This window comes from Pelophylax lessonae (genome assembly GCF_965119305.1).
Source record: "Pelophylax lessonae genome assembly, chromosome: 1".
Lineage (NCBI taxonomy): Eukaryota > Metazoa > Chordata > Amphibia > Anura > Ranidae > Pelophylax > Pelophylax lessonae.
This window is the reverse complement of record NC_138768.1, coordinates 260,787,901-260,810,686: the sequence shown is the minus strand read 5'-3', so window position 1 is coordinate 260,810,686 and position 22,786 is coordinate 260,787,901. Positions and strand designations below refer to the sequence as shown.

At 47.6% G+C, this 22,786-nt stretch overlaps 1 protein-coding gene across 4 annotated transcripts in view; it reads right to left on the bottom strand.

The window, feature by feature from the left end:
- Nucleotides 1-22,786, bottom strand: part of ARVCF (ARVCF delta catenin family member) — a 380,287-nt gene that overhangs the window by 290,351 nt on the left and 67,150 nt on the right. The window contains exon 1 of one of the 4 annotated variants that reach the window (XM_082268313.1): nucleotides 14,803-15,107. The exons of the other annotated variants lie outside the window; for them this stretch is intronic. Within the exon in view, the coding sequence (XP_082124439.1) occupies nucleotides 14,803-14,823 (21 nt within the window). The 5' untranslated portion in view covers nucleotides 14,824-15,107. Of the gene's footprint in view, nucleotides 1-14,802; nucleotides 15,108-22,786 lie in introns of those variants that run through there. 4 annotated transcript variants of the gene reach the window in all.

Here is a 22,786-nt window from a genome sequence, read left to right as displayed (position 1 = left end):
TTGGCACTGGGAGATGGCCGGAAGGTGCCAATACAAATATGTTGCCCATGCCAATAAACATTTTCTCCCAAGTATCCAGTACACCGGATGTTAGAGCACAGACTCCTTGGCAAACTTACTACATATGACCTAATTAGAAACTTACCAGAACAAATTCATGTTTCTTTACAACTGGAAGCAATGTGACAAAAATGATAATAGACCAACAGGGTTACTATGGGGAATATCAGAGCTTCTACCCCTCCAAACAAAAGCAATAGTCCAACGTTTCTCTACCTTTTGGACAGTCTCCAGGCACCCCATTCAAAAAAGTTAAAGCTATTCTAGTTTTACATAAACGCAGCAACATCCACAAGACCAAGTAAGACAACCAAAGTTTTTTTTTTTAAAATAAAGATTTAAAAAAAAAAAAAAAAAAAAGATTTTTTATGTCCAACAGGTCTGTAACAATGACGTATATTTGGTTATTATACCCTGAAAAATCCCCTCCTCCACATTTGAATGGAGTGACTGAACTGTGGTTCTCCTCCCTTCTTTCTACATTATTCGAGATGTGGGTTATTTATACCAATGATATACAGTTTGGGCTCGTTCAAAAATCACATCACTCAACTAATGTGACCCCAACGCTGATGGAGAGAGGCAAAGAGGGGCAAAACAAGGATGCTATGCAGGTGGCGGACATCCTCCTTTTCAACTGATGATGCCATTGGTCGTTAGGACGCTGGCAGCTAGAAGATTATAATGGTGCATAATGAAAACCAGTGACTTAGTGTAACTAAAAAGACAGCCTTCATCCACACGCCATCTTGTAAACAATTTTGGGGCAATTTTTAGGCATTGCCAAGGCACCCAGGTTGAAAAAGGCTGCATTAGTCTACAGCAGGGGTAAAAAAATGTCCTTCAAGAAATATAAATCAGAGGGCACAGTATCGGCTTTCGAGCAATACAAGGAGGCAAATAAGAAAAGTAAATACAAAATCAAAATGGCTAAAATCAACTTTGAGAGACAAATAGCAGACAATAGTAAAAAGAACCCAAATAAATTCTTTAAAATACATCAACAGCAAAAAAACAAGGGCAGAGCATATTGCACACATAATTAACGATGATGGGAGGATGGTTACAGAGAACACTGAAAAAGCAACCGCGCTGAACGCTTTTTTCTTTGTCGTTACACAGGAAAAGGAGGGGTACACTGACCATGACTGTATGGTTAGTAGTAATACACAGGACTTGCCACTATGGCTAACAGAGAGTGAAATCAGGGAAAGGCTGGATAAACTTAACACAAACAAATCACCAGGCCCGGATTGCGTACATCAGAGAGTACTCAAAGAACTTAGTAAAAACTATATCTAGACCACTGTTCCTGATCTTTGCTGACAGTATTATGACAGGAAATGTACCAGGGGATTGGAGGAAAGCTAACGTGATACCGATATTCAAAAAAAGGGCAGAGGCATGTCCCGGGAAATTATAGGCCGGTCAGTCTGACATCGATAGTATGTAAACTTCTGGAGGGGATGAGAAGGGACTATATTGTAGAGTTTGCTAAAGACAACAACATCATCAGCAGTAATCAGCACGGGTTTACAAATGGGCGTTCTTGTCAAACCAATCTCTTAACATTCCACGAGGAGGTGAGCTGTGAGCTAGACAGGGGCAGACCAGTGGATGTGGTGTACCTGGATTTCGCCAAGGCCTTGGATATAGTTCCCCACAAGCGCTTAATTTATAAAATAAGGTCTGCAGGCATCGACCGCAAGGTTTGCTCTTGGATACGGAACTGGCTAAAAGGGCGTGTCCAAAGGGTGGTAATAAATAGCGCATACTCAGACTGGTCTGAGGTGGTGGGGTCCCCCAAGGCTTAGTCCTGGGACCAACCTTGTTCAATTTATTCATAAACAGCATTGAGGACGGGATAAGTAGTTCTATATCAGTTTTTGCAGATGACACAAAATTGGGCAAGGCAATAACTGCACAGCATGAAGCAGATATCCTACAGAATGACCTGAACAAAATAACAGAGTGGGCAACGACCTGGCAAATGAGGTTTAATGTAGAGAAGTGTAAGGTTTTGCACTTGGGGACTAAAAACATAAAAGCAAAATATACTTTGGGGGGGGGGGGGGGGGGGACCTTTGGGGGAATCAAAAATGGAGAAAGATCTGGGAGTCTTGGTAGAGGATAGACTAAGCAATAGCATGCAATGTCAAGCAGCAGCTGCCGAAGCCGGCAGAATATTAGCATGCATAAAGAAAGGGATGTATTCCAGAGATAAAACTATAATCCTACCACTTTATAAAAAACTCTGCATCTGGAGTATTCTGTCCAGTTCTGGTCGCCAGTCCTCAGGAGGGATGTGTTGGAGTTGGAGTCCAGAGAAGGGCAACAAAACTAATTAGGGGATTGGAGGACCTTAATTATGAAGAGCGTTTACAAATCGCTTGATTTATTCTCCCTGGAGAAGAGACGCCTGAGAGGGGACATGATAGCAATTTATAAATACCTCAATGGTGACCTCAGCATAGAAAAAAAATCTATTGAGTTGAAAGGATTGCATGAGGTCACGAGGGCATACAATGCGATTAGAGGAGAAGCGTTTATTTACTGTTAGGGCTACAAGATTGTGGAATTCTCTACCACAAGAGGTAGTTTCTGCAGGAAGTATGGCTACTTTCAAAAGACTCTTGGATGTACATCTCAAGGATCAGAACATTCAGGGGTATGAGAGATGATTACAGCCATACACACCTACATAGGTTGAACTGGATGGACTATTGTCTTTATTCAACCTCAACTACTATGCAACTATCCCCGAACTACAGCCCTCCAGCTGTTGAGAAACTACACATCCCATGAGGCATTGTAAAACCAACATTCACAGGCATGATGGAAATTGTAGTTCCTAAACAACTGGAGGGCCATAGTTTGGAGAACCCTGCTTTACATGATGTTTTATTAAGAAGCATTACCCATAAAAAGGGGGGCTGGAGTGACAAAAGCACAGATAATTAGGATTAACAGTCGACCTCTGAACCCCCATAGCTGATCTAAATATCACTCCCAAATCTAATTCTCTCCAGCCTTCTTAATCCATGTCTGAGGATTCCAACTAGTCTTTCCTGAAATAAACGGCACAGAGAAATGACCCACTCTGGAAGATCAGACATGTGGACAGCAGGCCCACAGTGGGAAGAAAAAAAAAGTATTTGATCCAGTGCTGATTTTGTACATTTGCCCACTGACAAAGAAAATGATCAGTCTATAATTTTAATGGTAGGTTTATTTTAACAGGGAGAGACAGAATAGCAACAAAAATATCCAGAAAAAACACATTTCAAAAAAGTTATAAATTTGATTTGCATTTTAAAATTAGTGAAATAAATATTTGCAGTTTACACAGCACAGCACTAGATTTCTGGCAGGATTAACAGGTACAACCCCAAATTTAAAAAAAAAAATAAAAAACTGGGAATGCTGGGTTTGGGTTTTTACACACACACACACACACACACACACACACACACACACTTTAAAGAAAACATTTCCACAGTGGCAGCTAGAGAGCACAGAACAGTCACCTCAGTCCTTGCCCTCTTGGGAGCTTACTATCTAATTCACCTCCAGTGTACGCAGACTCTCCAACCAAGCGAACAGGAGTCGGACCTCATCTCTTAGCAGGACCACTATTGCATTATTTACTCATCCAGAGTGCAATGATAGGAGCCTTGCTTTCACAGTCTCTTGTGAATAGACAATGAGAAGTTTTTATACAGCGTGCGGAAGCCCACACAGCAATTCAAACTTCAACCCAAACACATTTCTCTGGGAAAGTACAGGGAATACTCTTGGATAGGGACACACAAAAAGAAAAAAAAAAAACCACCACACAATTTTGGCAGACGCAGTGCGTTGGAGTTAAAAATCTTTTTTTTTTTTCCTTCTTCTTTTTACAAAACAGCCACACACACACACACACACACAACACACACACACAACACACCAGAAACGTAGACTTCGAATGTTGGATTAAGAATTGTTGCAACAAGCCAAAACCATTGAAGTGTTGTGGAGGTATTCTTATGCCATTAAATAGTACAATTACTGGCTTATTGGCATCACAAAACACATCTGACTCCTGCAAAGGTCAGCCTGGCTAAAGAAGGGTCAGCTTTTAAAGATAAATAGGCTGTCAGAGGAAGGTGTTATCAGTCAAAAGGTGGTGGAATGCCATGCCTTAAGCAAAACACAACTAAAGCCTGGTACACAGGATGAGATTATTGAATAAATGATCATCCGTTTCTTTTTTTTTTTTTTTGCATGCTACTCTCTTATCTAAAATGAAGGCATTCCTAAAGTTGGAAAATTCTCGTACAACAAAATAAAAATTCAAAATTGATGTAATGGGTCAATGTATTTTCGAATGAAAACTGTACTGATTAAACAAAAATTGTAAAAATTTGGCATCGTATGACAAAAAGTTGTGTTAGATAAAGATAAAGTTAACAACTAAGATAGTTAGATAAAAGCTGTGTACTAACGATCAGATTATCGTACGATCGCTTCAAAAAGCGGTAATTTTTTGTACAATTTTCTGATTGTGTGTATAGGCCTTAAGTTTGTAAACATGGAACTAATTATGTCAATAAAAAAAAGACAGTTTTTTGGAGAGATTTTACATCAGTGGTCTCCAAACGCTGAACGGGAGCAAGATGTGGCCCTTTGCTTGCTTTTATCCAGCCCCTGGGGTGCTATTTTACAGTTACTCCCAATGGACACCAACAATGGGGCACAATTCCTCCCCATGGACACCAACGATGGGGGCACAATTCCTTCCCATGGACACCAACGATGGGGGCACAATTCCTCCCCATGGACACCAACGATGGGGGCACAATTCCTCCCAATGGACACCAACAATGATGCACAATTCCTCCCAATGGACACCAACAATGATGCACAATTCCTCTCAATGGACACCAACAATGGGGCACAATTCCTCTCAATGGACACCAACAATGGGGCACAATTCCTCCCAATGGACACCAACAATGGGGCACAATTCCTCCCAATGGACACCAACAATGGGGCACAATTCCTCCCAATGGACACCAACAATGGGGCCCAATGGCATCCAAATGATGGGCACAATTCCTCCTACTGACATCGGGAAATTTTGTACTCCTGATGGCCAGCCAGGCCCCCCTAAAGTTTGGACAGTCAACCAGTTCTTTGTTTAGAAAGTTGGGAGACCCCTGTTTTACATGCAACATGGCTGAAGTATTTTCACAAGAAGGTAGTCTCTAATGTCACAGGTTCTCTCTTTTGTAAAGACATTATTTACAAAACTTTTCTTCCAAGTAAAGTTGCTAAAGAATCCTCACTTCAACTCCCCCCTTCTGACAACGCAAGGAGCTACATGATATGGTAAGGTGCACTAAACTCCTTTTCAGTGTCCATTGGACCATGAGCAAGTTGGTCCAAAGAGACAGCCATTGGACTGTCCAGCTAAACTAGAAACCTTAAGAAAGTTTGAGCCTCTTTGTTCCCTTACCATCATGGAACAAATAACCAAACTACTACTGGAAAAGTCAAGGCGGTCTTACTTGAATTATACAGTAAACATGATCAACTTCCTATACATTATCGTGTGGTAGGAGAATTTTTCAAATACTGTACTGATACACATTAGAATATATGTCCGATATTTCTGAAAATATAGTAGCAGGTATGTCTACCTTTACCTGCAGAAAAAAAAAAAAAAAAAAAAAATTCAGTAAAAACTGAAATGCCTTGCTTTGTAGAGGAAATTTTAAAGACATTACTGTGAAAACCAAAACAACAAATCTTATTAGCGACATTTTAAAAAAAGTGAACAAAGACAGCAGAAGCCAAAAAGTTAAGCTACATAACTCATCCGTCTAGATCAAGCTCCCATCTGTGAGGACAAAACACAGGGGACATGAACTACATTTAAAGAGATCAATAATTTTCATCTAGACTCCAAGACGGAAATATCAGCCAAGTGCATTGTGCCATTATCAATTAGATGTATTATTTTCTTTGTCCATACAAGTAAACCTGCATTTCAATTGACGCCCAGTTCAGGCTCATTCACCCGACACACCCTACTAATTTAAAAAAAGCACAGCGCTCCTACCTGCTGAAGATATCAGAGCATAATGGAAACAAACAAACTGCAGCGCAATGAGATCATGTATTTTCCCTGACACAGCTTAGACATACTGAGTACAGACGCTGAAATCTACAAGTTGTAACATATGGAAAAGTTTCAATTACCACTAAGGTGCGTGAAATGAGTTGCACGCCATTCAGTAGGTAGAAATAGTCCCAAGCTGATTTCAGACTGTGCTCCAGACTGACAATGACATTTATGGTATGCAAACTGTTCACTGGTTAGAGGCACAGAAGAATGCAAAGGGATCCTTATCACAAATAAGCAAACACTTTACTGCAGTACTAAATAGTGAAACCCTGCTGTCCAAAACCCCCTCTGGCATGAGCTTAACTATTTAATGATTCAACATGTACAGACCAAAACAAAATAGGCACCAAAGCCAATCCTTCTGCTGCTCAGCGGTGTGCAGAGCACCCAAAACTGAAAATCAGGAGTATCTAAAACCAGAGGTGCACCAATACTGTTTGTCAAACAAAAAAAAAAAGAGTACAAATACAGGAATTTGCAGTGCGATTTGAGCCCATGCAAAATGAACAGGTTCAATCGCACTGCAAAAAAAAAAAAAAAAAAAAAAAAAAATCACATGCATTTTGAACAGTAATGCGGTACGATTCCTGTCCAAATTTCCAGCACCGCTCTGCTGTAAACCCAGGCTGAAATCACTATGACAAGCTTGGGTTCACACAGAAGTGGTGCGGAAAACAGAATGTGATTCAGACAGTAATCGTACCGCATTCCTGTTCAAATCACACGCGATTCTTGGCAGTGCAATTTGAGCCCATTCATTTTGTGGGGACCCAAAAATCACACCTGAAAAGGTATCAGTTTCGGAGCATTTTCCCCGAGTATGAGTACTTGTGAAAATACTCAGTGTCAGTGCAACCCTATCTAAAGCCACATCCAAAAACAGCAACTTATGAAAGCAGTAAGGCCCTTTTCCCACGGGCATTCTGATCAGGTCGGCCTGCCAGTTTTTCAGGCAGACCTCATCGGACATTCCATGCACCTCTATGGAGCAGCAGATGTCAGCGGTGACATACCCGCTGCTATCCGATCTGATCCTGTCTGTGAAATCCAGACGGATGGTAACCCTATTTTCCATCTGTCTGGAGGATCGGATCGGCCTTTTTTCTCCGATCTCCCATAAAAAGAGAACGGGACTCTGACAGGTCCCTCCCTGCACAGTGAGCGGAGACAGACCTGTCATCTGCTTGCTCAGCAAATCGATCCCTGCTGAGCAAATCTGAGTCCACCGGGCCCCCAAGTCAGTGAGATAAGGGCCCCCAAGTCAGTGAGATAAGGGCCCCCAAGTCAGTGAGATAAGGGCCCCCAAGTCAGTGAGATAAGGGCCCCCATCCATCAAAACTTGTGATGTGCAAAAATGAGGAAGTTCAGGAAATTTGTTGTAATACACCGTAGACAAAATCTAGAAGGCACGTTACAGGGTCACCAAGAATGTACCTACAGAAAGGCAGAGCTCCAGTTAATTCTTAGTATTCTCCTACAAATCCCCTGCAGTCAAAAATGACACACATTACTCACCCTCTCTCCACTAGCAGTGTCACCAATGAAGGACTGTGCCAATCTGCCCCTTCCTGTGAGCCTAGGCCATCATGGGCACACCCGTCAAGGGAGCATCATGCCATTCTGAGCTCACAGAACTCTGAACTCAGAAAACTGAATAGTGCTCACGTATTATACATGCACCCTTTGGTTTCTGTAGGAAAGAATGCCCAGCATGTACAAACAATCTGGGATTACATTTAAATAGCAGGTCTGGATTAAATTTTAAGGGTTTTCAAATAACTCAGATGACAAGAAAGGATGTTCTGATCAAAATTTTCATCCTAACATTCATCTGAAATTCTATTAGTATACGGCCAGCTTTAGTACTAATAGGCTTTCTGTATGGGAAATACAAGGAGGCTGCAGTGGGTGGATTTTGGAATTTCTCTCTTGCATTACAAGCAGAGGTTCACAATTCTCCAAATAACCAACACAAGGAGTGGGCTGGATTTGGTACATAACAGCTAGGAAAGACTGAAGTCCAGAACAGGTACACTGTGGGGTCTATTTACTAAAGCTGAAGAGTGTAAAATCGGGTGCAGCTCTGCATGGCAGCCAATCAGCTTGTAACTATAGCTTGTTCAAAGTATAACTAAAGGCAAAAAAATTTTTTTTAGTTTTGGATGGATTGGAGTGGGACTGCAGTCTGTGCCCCCATTGAGGGAATTCACCCTCACTATTTGTCCCATTTATAATTATCATTGAAAGTTATTTAAAAAAATAAATAAAATCCTGAATTCTGAGTTGTCCCAAGAACATTAAAGAGGAAGTAAACTTTTTTTTTTTTTTTATTAAAGTGACTGACAGGCAGGGTATTGAGATCCTATTGGTCTCTTCTGCCTGTCAGCTGTCATGTTTACTGAGCCACGCATGCACAGCTCAGCGTACATTTAGGGCCCCCAATTGGTGCCGCGGTAATGTGACTCCCATGCGCATGTGCCAGAGTGGCATCATCGCGGCCTAGCCTATCAAGTTGCTGAAGGCATGGGTCCCAGAAAGGAAGACCGGGCGAAAAAATGAAAGCCTCGGGGGCCCGCTGGATCGGTCCCAGCGCTGTGCTGGGAGAACACCATATGAAAAGGTAAGTCTACCATAATGTGCTAATATGCTGTGCATACTAGTAAAATTATGGCATAACCCACCTGGGAGGCCTTAGGGGGAAAAAAAAGACTTTACTTCTGCTTTAATAAAGGGAAAATCTTCCAATGGGGACACTAGTTCTGGAGACATGCGGGTCCCCAAGGAATTCCCCTAATTTGCAGGGATTTTCTCTCACTTCCTGGTTTGACTATAAGACAGGAAGTCCACAATGGGACACTGATGGTAAAAAATAGTAATAATAGTCTGACAGGGGTTATAAGTTTTGCCTATAGTTCCACTTTAAGCTTTGACCAAAAAAACAACAAAAAAAAAAAAAACCCGAAGCTTGGTTTCTATGCAGAGCTGCACCAGATTTTGCACTCTCTAGTTTTAGTAAATCAACCCCTGTGTGTACACTGTATGCATCTGTATTTTATTTTTAATATTGACTGCAGTGTCTCTAACAACTAAGGAACTGTAAAATAGTTTGCAATTAGCAGTTAAACAGCAATGCAAGCTAGATTCACACATACATTCAAAAAGCTTATTCTGTGATAACCAAAACTATCCCTGGGCCTCTATAAAAGGGGTTATGGAAACAGAAGTCTAGAATGCAGCGACTCAGAACCAATCCCAAGTAGACTTCTGCTGAATAAACTGAACCATACTTCTACAACTCCCCTAGCTCAGGACACCCCATGTGATCTGTCCCTGATTACACCTACACAATAGCCATGTCAAACTGTAGTGGAGAGGTTCACATTACAGCTTCTCAAGGCCCCACTTCTGCCCAACAGACATGATAGAATCTTCATCACTAGAAAGGTGGAGGAGGTACAGAATGTATATAGCACAAAAATGTACTGCATGTTCTATACACATCCAACTGCTAAAACCAATATATAGACAGACACAACCTTAGCACCAAAAGGTTATGCTTTAGATAAACCAAAGTAGTGAAACCAAAGCCAATGTTTTGTTAGAATTAAAAAGAGAACTACAGGAATGTAGCTCGAGAACAGAGAACGAAGCGATCAAACACCGCTGATTGCTCCGTTCTCAGTAATCCCTATGGCCTATGCAAAGAGCTGGTGAATGTCAGCCACTGGCTCTCTGCTTTGCCCCCTCCCCACTCACTGGAGCATTTGGCTGTGGAGAGGGTGGGAGCAGCCGGCTCAGGCTCTCAGGTGCCGCTCCAGGCACGTGGACAGATCCCGACCTTATGGTTGCGATCTTTCCCAAGCCTGAACTGGCTCTGTGACGTCAGCTGACAGGAGGCTTCAGCGCGCTGACTGCTGAAAACAGGTCACGGGAGTGCATTACAGTCAAATGGAGCTTTGGCTGTACTTTTCCTTTAAATCAGTATGGGCCAGCTGAGCATAGGACAGGGGTCTCCAGACTTTCTAAACAAAAAAAGGTCCAGTTTACTATCCTCCAGACTTTAGAGCAGGGGTGTCAAAACCATTTTCATTGTGGGCCGCATCAGCATTATGGTTGCTCTCAAAGGGCCAGTTATATCTGTAGGATTAGATGTCCAGAGCACTCCACTCCCCATTACACCCTTACATGAGATTTCAAGAGCCCCCCACCATCAGAAGTCAAGAGTCACTTACCCTTCCTTACATCACAATGCACCCCCTACCTCATGCTGCTGCCAGGAAGAAGATGCGGGCGGATCTGGGAAGAAGTACAGGGTCTGGAGGAGAACCAGGGAAGGGCTGGAGTCAGCTTCTAGAGCATGGGTGTCCAACCTTTTGGCTTCTCTGGGCCACATTGAGTGTAGAGAAATTTTCTCGGCCCGCATATAAAATATATACTATAGTTAAGGTATACAAGTAATAAAACGCAGCCGCGCCCTTTCCGCGCTGCCCACACCCCCCCCCCAGCACTAATTTAACACAACTAGAGGATGATCCCTTCCGAGGCAGCCTCTGCCTACAGTTAGTTCGAAGTTGCTGTGGCCGTGCCCCCGACCCAACTTCCTTCCTCCCCAGCAAAAAATAAATAAAAAATTGTCAGGGGACAGTGGGCCGCATTGCCTGCCGTTCTGGGCCGCATGCGGCCCCCGGGCCGCAGGTTGGACATGCCTGTTCTAGAGTCTGCTGAATGCCGAGACCAGGGGAGGCAGAGGCAAGGTGGTGTTGCAGCTGCACAGAGGGGTGCAGGATCTGTAGGAGGAGTTCTGCCATCCTCTCTGCTGCTGACTGCTGAAAAGGGGGGGGGGGGGGCTGGGTGGTCAAAGACGAGCCTTTCTGCAGCTGAACAGAGGAGTGCAGGATTTTGGCAAAGGAGTTCTGTCCTCTCTGCTGCTGACTACAGAGACAAGGTGGGGGCAGAGATAAGGGGGGTGCTGCATCTGCAGGAGAGGTGTGAGGGCCACATGAAATGGCCTGGGGGGCCTCATTTGGCCCGCGGGCCTTGTGTTTGACACCTGTGCTTTAGAGGGACCAGAATGTGGCCAGTGAACGTAGAAAAATGTCCTGGGGTCAGTAACTATATCCTATCGTTGGTGTCGGTGGTAGAAACAGTGCCCCATTGTTGGCGTCAGTGGATGGAGTTATGCCTCATTGTTGGTGTCGGTGGGAGGAATAGGGCCCCAAGGGCTGGATAAACGCAAGAAAAGGGCCAGAGTTTGGAGGCTATTAGTATAGGACATTATGGGGGAAGTTTACAAAAACTGCTGCAACTGTGCATAGTACAATATCAGCTTCCAGGTTACTGCCAAAGTTTAAATGAACAAGCTGAAGTTAGAAGCTGATTGGTTACTATGCACAGCTGCACCAGATTCTGTGTGCACCAGTTTTAGTAAATCTCATCTTATATGTTTCATTTGGGAAAAGTCTAGAACACTTAGCCCCGGTGTACATTACTGCGCGGTCAGACATCGCATGTGATTCGGAGTACACTGCTCTGAAAATCACATGCGATGTCTGTGCAATGCAAGTTCAGCCATACAGTTTGTTTAGCTGAATTCACATGGGATTCAGACACAACATGCACAGGACCCTTTTTTGGGGTCCGCAGCAGAATCGGATCGCATGGTGGTTCACACCTATGCGATCCATGTCGGAACTGACAGTTCGCACTGCAATATGCAAACTGATCTGGGGGTGTCGTTAACTTTGTATTGACACCCAGAGCAATTTACATATGGCAGTGTGAACTGCCTGCGATTTGAATGTGATGCGGGGACCCGCAGTGGATTCACAGGGTTCCCACATTGCATATATGTGAACCGGCACTTACAACTGTTGGCCTCCAGCTTGCTCTGCTTCACTCAAACTTTCAGTAGGGAAGCACTCACAACTTTCTGAAAGTCCCCAGATCCCTCTCCTTGGAACTAAAAGTCCAAAGTTAATTCCAAGAGCCACAGTAAATGTGCAACCTGTCCAGTCTTCTCTGGCTTTATGTGCAGATGTTGTACTGACAGCGGGTGGGAGTCTCTCTTGGGGTGCACACACAAAAGAGTGGCTCCATAAGGAAAAAATCCAGGCAATGGAGCCACCTGAGAACAGGGACCTGGCACAGGGATCTTTGGATTGGTTAATTTAAGGAAATAGTCAAGCTTTTAAAGAAGATGACAAGGTAAGCTGCTATCATTTCCATTACAATTTTAGAATATCACTTTAAAATAAAAAAACTTGCCAATGATGGAGTGCAAAAAGAAAAAAGGTACTGATGAAAAAAAAATAATGTGTGCTGGGTTCTCCATTGCTTAGTGGGTGTTTCTCCAGGTAAAGCAGCTCTGAGCACCAGGTGTGGCTACAATACATGGGAGTCAGAAGAGGTGACATAAATCTCACTGCTGACAGCAGACAGGTCTATAGCATGAACGGATAGATTGCATAACAACTACATTACATCTGATGCATAGCCACACAACACCAGCTTCTACGGTATAAATAAAAGATGCGCTCAGTATATCAAAATGTTAGATCGCATCAGACTGTATAAAAGCGCATCCTATAAATAAGTCACTAATGAGTTAGGTAGTAAAAATGAAAGGCAATCTAACGGATGGAGATATCGATCTGTGAAATAACATCACATAATCTCTTCGGCTTTCAAGATATTAAATTACAAAGAGGATGTGGTGACAGAAACCCACCCTACTATGGGGGGGGGGGGGGGAGCAGCAACATCATTTGAAAAGGTTGGGGGGGTTGGATGACGAGTACTTTTAAATATCGCTGTACAGATCGGAGACTTTAGTGACACTGGAAACACAAGATACAATCCTGAGGACAGCCCATGAAACCCAATCTCTCATGTACTACAGCCATGGAAGACTGATCTGCAGCAAACAAGATGGATTGGAGAAATCTGCTTCTGATCCTTTATGTTCATGGGATGAGAAGAAATTAAAAAATCAGGCGATGGAGCAGGCACCCTCCCATCCCAAGCTGCAATTTCTCAGCCAGGAATGCTGTGATCCACTTTGTGAAGTGTGGAAAGCAATGCTAACACTTCCAGCAAAGAACAGGCATTTATCCATACAATTAGATAGATTAGAAAAGATCAGCAGACGCACGGGCTGTACTTCACACCAGATCTCTGAAAACAAGGCGAACTCATGACTTAAATCATGTGCAAGGTGCAGTAACCCATAGCAACCAATGACATGCATCATGTGCAAGGTGCAGTAACCCATAGCAACCAATGACATGCACCATTGGCAGGGATCATGTGCAAGGTGCAGAAACCCATAGCAACCAATGACATGAATCATTGGCAGGGATCATGTGCAAGGTGCAGAAACCCATAGCAACCAATGACATGAATCATTGGCAGGGATCATGTGCAAGGTAAAATAACCCATAGCAACCAATGACATGAATCATTGGAAGGGATCATGTGCAAGGTAAAATAACCCATAGCAACCAATGACATGAATCATTGGAAGGGATCATGTGCAAGGTAAAATAACCCATAGCAACCAATGACATGAATCATTGGAAGGGATCATGTGCAAGGTAAAATAACCCATAGCAACCAATGACATGAATCATTGGCAGGGATCATGTGCAAGGTAAAATAACCCATAGCAACCAATGACATGAATCATTGGCAGGGATCATGTGCACAATGCAGTAACCCATAGCAATGAATGACATGAATCATTGGAAGGGATCATGTGCAAGGTAAAATAACCCATAGCAACCAATGACATGCATCATGTGCACAGTGCAGTAACCCATAGCAACAAATGACATGAATCATTGGCAGGGATCATGTGCACAATGCAGTAACCCATAGCAACCAATGACATGCATCATTGGCAGGGATCATGTGCACAATGCAGTAACCCATAGCAACCAATGACATGCAACATTTTCAGGGGATCATGTGCATGGTGCAGTAACCCATAGCAACCAATGCCATGAATCATTGGAAGGGATCATGTGCAAGGTAAAATAACCCATAGCAACCAATGACATGAATCATGTGCAAGGTGCAGTAACCCATAGCAACCAAGAGATGTCAGTTTTGGCTCCTGCACACTGCCTATGGATTATGAAAAACTAGAAGCTGTGAAATGCAATAGTTACCTAATAAAGAGTTATCCTCTATATGACATACAGGATGATGAGAATAGTTAGCCAAGGTAAATGGCCACACATGACCTCCTATGTCTATAGGGTACTAGGTGAGTGCAGTCAGACGTTGCAGTATAGGATTGTATACACAGACAGACAATAGACATGCATGGATGGATTGGATGATTGTGCCTCCCCCTGAGCTAGAAGACAAAGTTATGAGCCCCCCCTCTCCCGCCCCCAGTCCAGGCTTGTTGTGGTAAACTTGGTGAGCACATTGTGGAGGGATCAGGGAGAGATCTGCAGTCAGCACAGCTCAATAGACTGCAGCAGCAGGCAGGCAGCCATGGGGCACACATACACACACACAGTACACACATCGTGTACACACGGCACACTGTGCACAGCACTGACCTGTTGGAGTTCTGCAGGCATTTATGCAGCTCTGAAGTCACAGCTTGTCCAGCCTCCGTGTATACAATGACAGATCGGATCCTTTATTCCACTTCAGCCACCGAGCGTACACCATCCACTCCTCCTCTACATGAAACACAATCCCCAATTCCAGCAACACAAATCCGGCTGTACAGAGTCCTGGAGGGCGAGGATCCTTTGTATGTGTTCACATTCCCTTCCCGATCCTCAGCACACTGCCAGCAAAGTCTCACCGAACCCGATCCCCCTCCTCTGAGGGTGGGAGCAGATAGACGGTCACAGCTGGGAGCTCAAATCAACCAACTCACAGGCCACACCCAGCAGACAGGAGAGAGCCTCAGTCCCAGCACTACACAGAGAGACAGACAGAGAGACACCTCCAGAGGGGAGAAGAGAGAGGGATCACACTGCTGGAGGAGAGGAGAACACAGGGATCGCACTGCTGGAGGAGAGGAGAACACAGGGATCACACTGCTGGAGGAGAGGAGAACACAGGGATCACACTGCTGGAGGAGAGGAGAACACAGGGATCACACTGCTGGAGGAGAGGAGAACACAGGGATCACACTGCTAGAGGAGAGGAGAACACAGGGGTCACACTGCTGGAGGAGAGGAGAACACAGGGATCACACTGCTGGAGGAGAGGAGAACACAGGGATCACACTGCTGGAGGAGAGGAGAACACAGGGATCACACTGCTAGAGGAGAGGAGAACACAGGGATCACACTGCTGGAGGAGAGGAGAACACAGGGGTCACACTGCTGGAGGAGAGGAGAACACAGGGATCACACTGCTAGAGGAGAGGAGAACACAGGGATCACACTGCTGGAGGAGAGGAGAACACAGGGATCACACTGCTGGAGGAGAGGAGAACACAGGGATCACACTGCTAGAGGAGAGGAGAACACAGGGGTCACACTGCTAGAGGAGAGGAGAACACAGGGATCACACTGCTGGAGGAGAGGAGAACACAGGGATCACACTGCTGGAGGAGAGGAGAACACAGGGATCACACTGCTGGAGGAGAGGAGAACACAGGGATCACACTGCTGGAGAAGAGGAGAACACAGGGATCACACTGCTGGAGGAGAGGAGAACACAGGGATCACACTGCTGGAGGAGAGGAGAACACAGGGATCACACTGCTGGAGGAGAGGAGAACACAGGGATCACACTGCTGGAGGAGAGGAGAACACAGGGATCACACTGCTAGAGGAGAGGAGAACACAGGGATCACACTGCTGGAGGAGAGGAGAACACAGGGATCACACTGCTGGAGGAGAGGAGAACACAGGGATCACACTGTTGGAGGAGAGGAGAACACAGGGATCACACTGCTGGAGGAAAGGAGAACACAGGGATCACACTGCTGGAGGAGAGGAGAACACAGGGATCACACTGCTGGAGGAGAGGAGAACACAGGGATCACACTGCTGGAGGAGAGGAGAACACAGAGATCACACTGCTAGAGGAGAGGAGAACACAGGGATCACACTGCTAGAGGAGAGGAGAACACAGGGATCACACTGCTGGAGGAGAGGAGAACACAGGGATCACACTGCTGGAGGAGAGGAGAACACAGGGATCACACTGCTGGAGGAGAGGAGAACACAGGGATCACACTGCTGGAGGAGAGGAGAACACAGGGATCACACTGCTAGAGGAGAGGAGAACACAGGGATCACACTGCTGGAGGAGAGGAGAACACAGGGGTCACACTGCTGGAGGAGAGGAGAACACAGGGATCACACTGCTAGAGGAGAGGAGAACACAGGGATCACACTGCTGGAGGAGAGGAGAACACAGGGATCACACTGCTGGAGGAGAGGAGAACACAGGGATCACACTGCTAGAGGAGAGGAGAACACAGGGGTCACACTGCTAGAGGAGAGGAGAACACAGGGATCACACTGCTGGAGGAGAGGAGAACACAGGGATCACACTGCTGGAGGAGAGGAGAACACAGGGATCACACTGCTGGAGGAGAGGAGAACACAGGGATCACACTGCTGGAGAAGAGGAGAACACAGGGATCACACTGCTGGAGGAGAGGAGAACACAGGGATCACACTGCTGGAGGAGAGGAGAACACAGGGATCACACTGCTAGAGGAGAGGAGAACACAGGGATCACACTGCTGGAGGAGAGGAGAACACAGGGATCACACTGCTGGAGGAGAGGAGAACACAGGGATCACACTGCTAGAGGAGAGGAGAACACAGGGGTCACACTGCTAGAGGAGAGGAGAACACAGGGATCACACTGCTGGAGGAGAGGAGAACACAGGGATCACACTGCTGGAGGAGAGGAGAACACAGGGATCACACTGCTGGAGGAGAGGAGAACACAGGGATCACACTGCTGGAGAAGAGGAGAACACAGGGATCACACTGCTGGAGGAGAGGAGAACACAGGGATCACACTGCTGGAGGAGAGGAGAACACAGGGATCACACTGCTGGAGGAGAGGAGAACACAGGGATCACACTGCTAGAGGAGAGGAGAACACAGGGATCACACTGCTAGAGGAGAGGAGAACACAGGGATCACACTGCTGGAGGAGAGGAGAACACAGGGATCACACTGCTGGAGGAGAGGAGAACACAGGGATCACACTGCTGGAGGAGAGGAGAACACAGGGATCACACTGCTGGAGAAGAGGAGAACACAGGGATCACACTGCTGGAGGAGAGGAGAACACAGGGATCACACTGCTGGAGGAGAGGAGAACACAGGGATCACACTGCTGGAGGAGAGGAGAACACAGGGATCACACTGCTGGAGGAGAGGAGAACACAGGGATCACACTGCTAGAGGAGAGGAGAACACAGGGATCACACTGCTAGAGGAGAGGAGAACACAGGGATCACACTGCTGGAGGAGAGGAGAACACAGGGATCACACTGCTGGAGGAGAGGAGAACACAGGGATCACACTGTTGGAGGAGAGGAGAACACAGGGATCACACTGCTGGAGGAAAGGAGAACACAGGGATCACACTGCTGGAGGAGAGGAGAACACAGGGATCACACTGCTGGAGGAGAGGAGAACACAGGGATCACACTGCTGGAGGAGAGGAGAACACAGAGATCACACTGCTAGAGGAGAGGAGAACACAGGGATCACACTGCTAGAGGAGAGGAGAACACAGGGATCACACTGCTGGAGGAGAGGAGAACACAGGGATCACACTGCTGGAGGAGAGGAGAACACAGGGATCACACTGCTGGAGGAGAGGAGAACACAGGGATCACACTGCTGGAGGAGAGGAGAACACAGGGATCACACTGCTAGAGGAGAGGAGAACACAGGGATCACACTGCTGGAGGAGAGGAGAACACAGGGGTCACACTGCTGGAGGAGAGGAGAACACAGGGATCACACTGCTAGAGGAGAGGAGAACACAGGGATCACACTGCTGGAGGAGAGGAGAACACAGGGATCACACTGCTGGAGGAGAGGAGAACACAGGGATCACACTGCTAGAGGAGAGGAGAACACAGGGGTCACACTGCTAGAGGAGAGGAGAACACAGGGATCACACTGCTGGAGGAGAGGAGAACACAGGGATCACACTGCTGGAGGAGAGGAGAACACAGGGATCACACTGCTGGAGGAGAGGAGAACACAGGGATCACACTGCTGGAGAAGAGGAGAACACAGGGATCACACTGCTGGAGGAGAGGAGAACACAGGGATCACACTGCTGGAGGAGAGGAGAACACAGGGATCACACTGCTAGAGGAGAGGAGAACACAGGGATCACACTGCTGGAGGAGAGGAGAACACAGGGATCACACTGCTGGAGGAGAGGAGAACACAGGGATCACACTGCTAGAGGAGAGGAGAACACAGGGGTCACACTGCTAGAGGAGAGGAGAACACAGGGATCACACTGCTGGAGGAGAGGAGAACACAGGGATCACACTGCTGGAGGAGAGGAGAACACAGGGATCACACTGCTGGAGGAGAGGAGAACACAGGGATCACACTGCTGGAGAAGAGGAGAACACAGGGATCACACTGCTGGAGGAGAGGAGAACACAGGGATCACACTGCTGGAGGAGAGGAGAACACAGGGATCACACTGCTGGAGGAGAGGAGAACACAGGGATCACACTGCTGGAGGAGAGGAGAACACAGGGATCACACTGCTAGAGGAGAGGAGAACACAGGGATCACACTGCTAGAGGAGAGGAGAACACAGGGATCACACTGCTGGAGGAGAGGAGAACACAGGGATCACACTGCTGGAGGAGAGGAGAACACAGGGATCACACTGCTGGAGGAGAGGAGAACACAGGGATCACACTGCTGGAGGAGAGGAGAACACAGGGATCACACTGCTAGAGGAGAGGAGAACACAGGGATCACACTGCTGGAGGAGAGGAGAACACAGGGGTCACACTGCTGGAGGAGAGGAGAACACAGGGATCACACTGCTAGAGGAGAGGAGAACACAGGGATCACACTGCTGGAGGAGAGGAGAACACAGGGATCACACTGCTGGAGGAGAGGAGAACACAGGGATCACACTGCTAGAGGAGAGGAGAACACAGGGGTCACACTGCTAGAGGAGAGGAGAACACAGGGATCACACTGCTGGAGGAGAGGAGAACACAGGGATCACACTGCTGGAGGAGAGGAGAACACAGGGATCACACTGCTGGAGGAGAGGAGAACACAGGGATCACACTGCTGGAGAAGAGGAGAACACAGGGATCACACTGCTGGAGGAGAGGAGAACACAGGGATCACACTGCTGGAGGAGAGGAGAACACAGGGATCACACTGCTGGAGGAGAGGAGAACACAGGGATCACACTGCTGGAGGAGAGGAGAACACAGGGATCACACTGCTAGAGGAGAGGAGAACACAGGGATCACACTGCTAGAGGAGAGGAGAACACAGGGATCACACTGCTGGAGGAGAGGAGAACACAGGGATCACACTGCTGGAGGAGAGGAGAACACAGGGATCACACTGTTGGAGGAGAGGAGAACACAGGGATCACACTGCTGGAGGAAAGGAGAACACAGGGATCACACTGCTGGAGGAGAGGAGAACACAGGGATCACACTGCTGGAGGAGAGGAGAACACAGGGATCACACTGCTGGAGGAGAGGAGAACACAGAGATCACACTGCTAGAGGAGAGGAGAACACAGGGATCACACTGCTAGAGGAGAGGAGAACACAGGGATCACACTGCTGGAGGAGAGGAGAACACAGGGATCACACTGCTGGAGGAGAGGAGAACACAGGGATCACACTGCTGGAGGAGAGGAGAACACAGGGATCACACTGCTGGAGGAGAGGAGAATAAGGGATCACACTGCTAGAGGAGAGGAGAACACAGGGATCACACTGCTGGAGGAGAGGAGAACACAGGGGTCACACTGCTGGAGGAGAGGAGAACACAGGGATCACACTGCTAGAGGAGAGGAGAACACAGGGATCACACTGCTGGAGGAGAGGAGAACACAGGGATCACACTGCTGGAGGAGAGGAGAACACAGGGATCACACTGCTAGAGGAGAGGAGAACACAGGGGTCACACTGCTAGAGGAGAGGAGAACACAGGGATCACACTGCTGGAGGAGAGGAGAACACAGGGATCACACTGCTGGAGGAGAGGAGAACACAGGGATCACACTGCTGGAGGAGAGGAGAACACAGGGATCACACTGCTGGAGAAGAGGAGAACACAGGGATCACACTGCTGGAGGAGAGGAGAACACAGGGATCACACTGCTGGAGGAGAGGAGAACACAGGGATCACACTGCTGGAGGAGAGGAGAACACAGGGATCACACTGCTGGAGGAGAGGAGAACACAGGGATCACACTGCTAGAGGAGAGGAGAACACAGGGATCACACTGCTAGAGGAGAGGAGAACACAGGGATCACACTGCTGGAGGAGAGGAGAACACAGGGATCACACTGCTGGAGGAGAGGAGAACACAGGGATCACACTGTTGGAGGAGAGGAGAACACAGGGATCACACTGCTGGAGGAGAGGAGAACACAGGGGTCACACTGCTGGAGGAGAGGAGAACACAGGGATCACACTGCTGGAGGAAAGGAGAACACAGGGATCACACTGCTGGAGGAGAGGAGAACACAGGGATCACACTGCTGGAGGAGAGGAGAACACAGGGATCACACTGCTGGAGGAGAGGAGAACACAGAGATCACACTGCTAGAGGAGAGGAGAACACAGGGATCACACTGCTAGAGGAGAGGAGAACACAGGGATCACACTGCTGGAGGAGAGGAGAACACAGGGATCACACTGCTGGAGGAGAGGAGAACACAGGGATCACACTGCTGGAGGAGAGGAGAACACAGGGATCACACTGCTGGAGGAGAGGAGAACACAGGGATCACACTGCTAGAGGAGAGGAGAACACAGGGATCACACTGCTGGAGGAGAGGAGAACACAGGGATCACACTGCTAGAGGAGAGGAGAACACAGGGATCACACTGCTGGAGGAGAGGAGAACACAGGGATCACACTGCTGGAGGAGAGGAGAACACAGGGATCACACTGCTGGAGGAGAGGAGAACACAGGGATCACACTGCTGGAGGAGAGGAGAACACAGGGATCACACTGCTGGAGGAGAGGAGAACACAGAGATCACACTGCTGGAGGAGAGGAGAACACAGGGATCACACTGCTAGAGGAGAGGAGAACACAGGGGTCACACTGCTAGAGGAGAGGAGAACACAGGGGTCACACTGCTGGAGGAGAGGAGAACACAGGGATCACACTGCTGGAGGAGAGGAGAACACAGGGATCACACTGCTGGAGGAGAGGAGAACACAGGGATCACACTGCTGGAGGAGAGGAGAACACAGGGATCACACTGCTGGAGGAGAGGAGAACACAGAGATCACACTGCTGGAGGAGAGGAGAACACAGGGATCACACTGCTGGAGGAGAGGAGAACACAGGGGTCACACTGCTGGAGGAGAGGAGAACACAGGGATCACACTGCTGGAGGAGAGGAGAACACAGGGATCACACTGCTGGAGGAGAGGAGAACACATAGATCACACTGCTGGAGGAGAGGAGAACACAGGGATCACACTGCTGGAGGAGAGGAGAACACAGGGGTCACACTGCTGGAGGAGAGGAGAACACAGGGATCACACTGCTGGAGGAGAGGAGAACACAGGGGTCACACTGCTGGAGGAGAGGAGAACACAGGGGTCACACTGCTGGAGGAGAGGAGAACACAGGGATCACACTGCTGGAGGAGAGGAGAACACAGGGATCACACTGCTGGAGGAGAGGAGAACACAGGGATCACACTGCTGGAGGAGAGGAGAACACAGGGATCACACTGCTGGAGGAGAGGAGAACACAGGGATCACACTGCTAGAGGAGAGGAGAACACAGGGATCACACTGCTGGAGGAGAGGAGAACACAGGGATCACACTGCTGGAGGAGAGGAGAACACAGGGATCACACTGCTGGAGGAGAGGAGAACACAGGGATCACACTGCTGGAGGAGAGGAGAACACAGGGATCACACTGCTGGAGGAGAGGAGAACACAGGGATCACACTGCTGGAGGAGAGGAGAACACAGGGATCACACTGCTGGAGGAGAGGAGAACACAGGGATCACACTGCTGGAGGAGAGGAGAACACAGGGATCACACTGCTGGAGGAGAGGAGAACACAGGGGTCACACTGCTGGAGGAGAGGAGAACACAGGGATCACACTGCTGGAGGAGAGGAGAACACAGGGATCACACTGCTGGAGGAGAGGAGAACACAGGGGTCACACTGCTGGAGGAGAGGAGAACACAGGGATCACACTGCTGGAGGAGAGAAGAGCGAGGGGTCACACTGCTAGAGGAGAGCAGAACACAGGGATCACAACGCTAGAGGAGAGAAGAGAGAGGGATCACACTGCTAGAGGAGAACACAGGGGTCACACTGCTGGAGGAG